The following is a 6,000-nucleotide window of genomic DNA, read 5'->3' as shown; positions in this document are numbered from 1 at the left end:
AAATTATTGCTGATATTTTTGTATTTTTGGCAGTGAAAAGGCTTTGATTCAAGAAACTCCAGCTGATATGCAAGCAATGGTTGCAGAAAATATATGCTGAGTTAATTGATGTGGTCGATCTCTATTGCTGCTAATCAACCTCAAGAATTGTTCCTATATCATTGATTAATATTAATGTTGTAAATATATGCTTATTGTTGAACAGGAAGGAAGTTTATACCATTATATATGGAAGTGCATTTAACAACAAGAATTGTTCCCCAATGGTGAACCTATGTGTTGTATTTTGGCTTTTGATCACATTAATATCTTATATTCTACAAAAGAAAATAATACACAACCGGTTTGTATCCTAGGGTAAACTATGTGTTGCATGCAGGTCCATCTATAAGAGAACACTTCCGACAATAAATAAATAAGATCCAACCACATGTACGTGACACATCTACAAAAAGTAAACCTGAATAACTATGTCATGAACTCAACATAGATTTTTTTCAAACCACTCAATCATCATCTTTTATCACATCAAACTAAAACATGGTACAACAATTATTCAACTTGAACCTAGTCCATTATTTCTAACGACACAGAAAAGGGAATAACAAAATACATAAGTGGAGATTCTTGATAAGTTTAAGCATGAGCAGCAGCATAAGCTTCGATCGCCTTGTAGGTTTCCTCGTGTGTTTCTTTCTCTTTCTTAAGAACCTCCTCAGGTAGTTTCTCATCGCCTTTGTAATTATAAGTAACAATTTGTTGAAACACGCTTCCACCGTCTGAAGAAGGCACAACCTTAACATTATAGCTAATTGAGTTTAATATGCCCATCAAGATGTCACCTTCAATGAACGAGTAGCTAAAGCTATAATTGCTCACATCTAACGCATCAACCTTATATTTTCCAGTTGTGAACGGTACGGCTATATAAAGTGGATAAAAAGTAAGAACTATTAGTTTCAAAATATATTAACTATTAATCAAGTATAATTAATAAGAAAAAATATAAATAAATAATTATTGAATTTGTATGAGTGTGATTTCTTACCATCACCAAATGTGAAGGTCTTTATTGTTCCAACATTTCCGTTTCCTTCAACTGTCTCAATAGACTTGAAAACTTCTGGCTTAACCTTAGGTGCAATGTTATCAAAATCACTGAAAGTTTTAAAAATTTTGTCGGCAGGATATTTTGAAGGGATCTCAACTTGAAGAGTAGCGGACGACATGATTGGCTGATTAATTTCAAAGAAAATTTGTGAGGGAAAAAGTAGACGATTGTTGCAATGAAATGTGTATAAACTTTGTGGTATTTATAGACTGATAAGAGTGTAGAACTAAGCCCATCAACTTTGACCTAACCATGCCTCGGATGCAAAAAAGGGTTATTAATATACCTCTTGTGTATAATGCGCTCAAATTGGCTACATTTAACAATTAGTTTTCCGTATTATCTGCTCTAAGTCTATAGTAATTAACAGTTTAAAAACACTTGCACGTGATTAGGTTAGTACACAACATGTCACTTAAATAGTTATTTTCTCATATGAATATATATAGAAAATTTGTTTTTGTTGGTTTCTCCTACTATTAAAATTAAGTTTTTTCTTTTCTCAAAATATTCGATTTCAAAAGCCATCAACTTTGACCAAATATTACATAGAAATATAGAAATATAGACGGATATTTATATAGTTATTTCTTTGGTTTCTGCAGTGTTGAGAAAGTCGGTGCAGTCGAACATTTATTTTTATGGATTAGTTTACAAATTACCATTATCTCATGTTTAAACAGTGATCTATGGTAATATACTTTAGTACAAAATTCAATTTTATCTATTATACTATCAATAATTTACACTTTTAATTCATTAACTTAAGAAAAATATGTAGTTGTAATTAATTTTTTTCTTAAAGATTTGATTAGAGTTTTATGAACAAGACAATCAGGTGACTTATCTCCTACTGTATGTTGATGAGTTGATGATCTCTCCATCATCCTCACAACATTTGATCATACCCAGATACTCTCATGTGAACATTAGTCCTGCCTTACCAAAAGAGTTTGCTATGTCAGACTTGGGCTCATTGCATATTTTCTTGCGCAATACCGCAAACTGAGATAACAACAACATGTTCTGTTCCCAATCTCAGTACGCTAGAGATATTGTACACAGAGTTTTCATAACTTCGTGTACACCGTGCGCTACCCTTATAGACACGCCCTCTTAACTCAATGCCATTACAGGGAAACTAATTCTATTTGATGGCACCTTATTCCAACGCGTTGCTGGCACACTTTCAAATTTAACATTTACTTGTCTTGAATTTCCAATGTTATACATGCTTGCCTCTTCATGTACGCCCCATGCGAGCCGCACATTTGCCCAAATTCTTCATCCTTGAACTCACCATTAGTACAAGCCAGAAACCTCTGATCTTCATTCTCAACAAGTGGTTCTTCTTGCTCGGCTGGTCTTCATTGTACCAGCAGTCCCTTTTTAACATGCCCAAACCTATTACAGAGATAGCATTGATATCGACAGTTACCTATGACTTAATCACGACCCCTTTGTTGTCCCAGATGGATCAAACAATCAGATCAAACGAACATACAAACAAATGAACACAAGATATTGGGGTGATAACCCTCGACTCTTTTCATATAATCAAACGAGTTTCACGTACATAACAAACTTACATGGAGAAGAGACTCATCTTGACTCACAAAATAAACACTAACCTAGACCCCTGTTTATAGATCTACTAAACTTGTTCTCCAAGCCAAACCTAACTTGAAAACCAAGACAATCATATTCTAGAATAATCCATAATATTCTTACCATACTAAACAAGTATTAATATAAAACTTAACACAGCAAACCCCGAACTTTAATCACTCAACAAACAAGATTAATTCTTCATTTACCCCTTTAATCTTGAATTGTTCCTCTTCTCGCTTTTATTCCTTCTTTTCGCTGACCATAACATGCTACACCTATTCTTCAAACTTAGCATTCGTTCCTTTTGTGCTTAACTTTGAAGCCATATTGCTATTTTCTTTCTCAAATCGATTCTTCTCATCAACTCGTTCTTGATCACTACTTTCATGAACTCCAAACAAATCATTTGGAATTGTTCCAAACCGAATATCCTTCACTTTCATAATCGGTTTCACATCATAACTTTATTTCTTTTCATCTTCAAAGTTGTTAGGATTACAACATACCTGAAGCTTGATGTTGTACGTCCTATTCAGATTTCTCTCTTTAAATCTTCATCAACAATCTCTCTTTCTGATCATATAGGCTTAATATCACACTAGCTATTTCAATCTTACATCTAACTGACCGAAGCTAATAAGATTGGTCTTCAACTTAGGCATATAGAAAACATCATAAAACGTTTTCTTTTCACCGATCTTACTTACCACAGTCACATTACCTTTACCTTCAATTTCGATCTCGGGTCCATCACCAAACTTCATTTGACCTGAAACTCGTTCATCTAAGGTGGTAAAAAACTCTTTCTTTCCTGATAATGACTTGCACCACTGTCTCAGTATCACGTTCCTTCATTCTTTTCATCCTCTTCAAACACACCAGGGATAACCCTCTCTTCGTTCAAACTTACTTTCTTTATTGAACAAACTGCCATGAACAAAGAAGGATCATCATCATCTTCCTTCTTTGTCAAATTCACAATTTTTTTTTCTTTGCTCGGCTCTTTACATTCGTTGCATCAAGCACATAGAACTACCACTTCTGGAAGATATAACATTACTGGAGAAGACATAGCAACTTTCAATTAAAACCCCATCAAGTACCCAAGTTCATTTTTTTTCAGTTGATGCTCAAGGCCAGTGGTCAGGGTGAAGCAAGATCTTAGCGATGCTTTCAGCATACTTAAGCCCTGCAAACAAATTGGCATTAATAAAATAAGACACAAATGAAAAACTGTATAGAAGTCAGAATGAAAGTAGTGTTTAGGTGATACCTCTTCCAAGCCAGTGCTAACTTCATATCTCTCGATATCTTCAGGCAGGACTTTAAACTTTTTCAAAATATCAATAGTCGAAAAAGAAGATAATGGGGTTACGGTCAAGTCATCTGTCATCACAAACGTCCCACATTGTTTTAGTAGTTTTCCGTGTACTCTAGGATCATTTGGTTCATCTTTAATCGAACCTGGTGGAATGGCACTCAATGTAAAATTTTGGTGTTTTGAAGGAAACTTCTGCCCAATATGAGGTTTAAGTAACATGTCTTTGATATCTTGTGACTTGAGGTATCTTCCTACACTCATGTTTGAAATTCTTTTGAAAATATTATTCATACAAGTTACAGATGAAACCCCTTTCATTAGTTCACCCACAACTGTTCCTAGAGGAATTGATAAAAACCCGAAAAGAAATTCAACAAAATCTTCTTTAGCATCTGCAAATAAAAGCTTTTCCAGTTGACTTCTGCAAAGATACATCTAAAACCATCTTTGAACTTGCTAGTGTCTCTTTTTCTAATAAATCAAACTTATCAAAGCTAATATCTTGTCCAGAACCAACTGATTCACGTATAGAGTTCTGGACTTCAGAAAAAACTAAACGTGTGAGCGGATGATCAATTGACAGAGCCATCTTCAATAACTGAAGCACCTACAAATATAAAGAAACAAACAACACTAAAAAATCAGAGATAAAAGTTTTAGGTTTTACACATGTTTAATTGATCTGTCAAAAACATACCTCTATACAAATAAAATATACAAATTAAAATATAAAGACAGAGTTATTACTTTAGTAAGCAATATTATTTACCTGGTGAGAAGACAAGTCTAAATTTCTCTCCTCTAGATGGTTAATGTCAGTGACTCCAAAATCTGTGAGCAGTCGAATGCTACTTGCCGAAGTATAAGGTTCCACACAAAGATCGTCAGTGATGACAAAAGTTGCAGTATTAGAAACAAAAACACCACCACCAGCACAGACATATCGGAATACCAGTATTCAGATTTCACACTCATCAACTGGGAACACCAATAACATGTAAGTCTATAACTCTCGTAAGATATGATACTACCACCAAGCTAGGGAAATACCAAAATAGTGGCACCTAACGTTATCACACACGTGATATTGTATGGGCTTGGTGTCATCTATATTAAGTTTAAGATTTCTCCAGTGATCATATGACAGACTTCTGGGGTTAAGAAGCATAAACTTGCAACCATATGTAGCGAAGTAGTACTCAGGAAAATCCTCCAGACTTTGGTACAGATTGTTAAGCTCCCAAGAACCTCAAACTTTTTGTCATCAAGTTTACCCAAGATTCTGGCAATTGTTCCCAGGGGCAATGCGATGAAGCTAAATAGAATGTCAACAAAAGTATGATCAGCTACAGCATATAACACTCTCCTTTTCACTTTGTCTACTATTACTTTTATCGAGATCTTGGCTTCGTTCATCTTCATGTCAGCCATAATTCCAGAACCCCAAGCAAGAAGATCCAGAGAAGTATATCCGTGTGGGATCCTGCCTACTGGCTTTTAATATTCAAATTATGCAATGAAGATTGGTATTTAAATTTGCACACAACCTCTTGGTTTCTAATCCCACATTTAAAGCAAAGACCAAGGAATATTATAAAAGTTGTTAAAATTGTTATAAAAAGAAAAAAAATTGTTGAGGTTTTTCTTTCTTTCTTTTTTTTTTTTGTTTAATAAAACGTAGATTGAATTGGCTGGTTATTTAAAACATATGCTAGTTAAAAGTGATTTGAACTTTTATCAAACACTAACCGTACGTTATCTAACTCTCCAATTTTCACATAGAAATGAATCAAAGAGGCGTGAATAAACGCATCAGTAGAAACCCCAAGCTTGAAATCATGTCTATGAATATGTTTGCCCTCGTTTAATTCTTGGGTTCTTGCACAGGATTTGAAAAGAGACCATACATATGTTTGCCCTCGTGTAAGAATTTGATTGAGTACCAGATAAAAGCATC

The 6,000-nt window shown here is 34.4% G+C and overlaps 2 protein-coding genes across 2 annotated transcripts; both read right to left on the bottom strand.

The window, feature by feature from the left end:
- Window positions 1–548: 548 nt before the first annotated feature.
- LOC143607563 (root allergen protein-like) lies at window positions 549–1,270 on the bottom strand. The gene is made up of 2 exons (XM_077082963.1): window positions 1,049–1,270; window positions 549–923 (listed from the first exon to the last, which is right to left on the bottom strand). The coding sequence occupies exons 1-2, from the start codon at window positions 1,227–1,229 to the stop codon at window positions 637–639; spliced, it is 468 nt and encodes a 155-aa protein (XP_076939078.1). The 5' UTR covers window positions 1,230–1,270; the 3' UTR covers window positions 549–636.
- Window positions 1,271–3,806: 2,536 nt separating this feature from the next.
- Window positions 3,807–5,474, bottom strand: LOC143607564 (uncharacterized). The gene is made up of 4 exons (XM_077082964.1): window positions 5,270–5,474; window positions 4,813–4,982; window positions 4,529–4,650; window positions 3,807–4,464 (listed from the first exon to the last, which is right to left on the bottom strand). Exons 1-4 carry the CDS (start codon window positions 5,472–5,474, stop codon window positions 3,807–3,809), a joined length of 1,155 nt encoding a protein of 384 aa, XP_076939079.1.
- Window positions 5,475–6,000: the final 526 nt, after the last annotated feature.

Source organism: Bidens hawaiensis, unplaced genomic scaffold, assembly GCF_021521415.1.
Source record: "Bidens hawaiensis isolate Kalapana, Puna unplaced genomic scaffold, B.hawaiensis_p1.1 tig00083584_1, whole genome shotgun sequence".
NCBI lineage: Eukaryota > Viridiplantae > Streptophyta > Magnoliopsida > Asterales > Asteraceae > Bidens > Bidens hawaiensis.
This window is presented reverse-complemented; position numbering and strand designations above follow the sequence as displayed.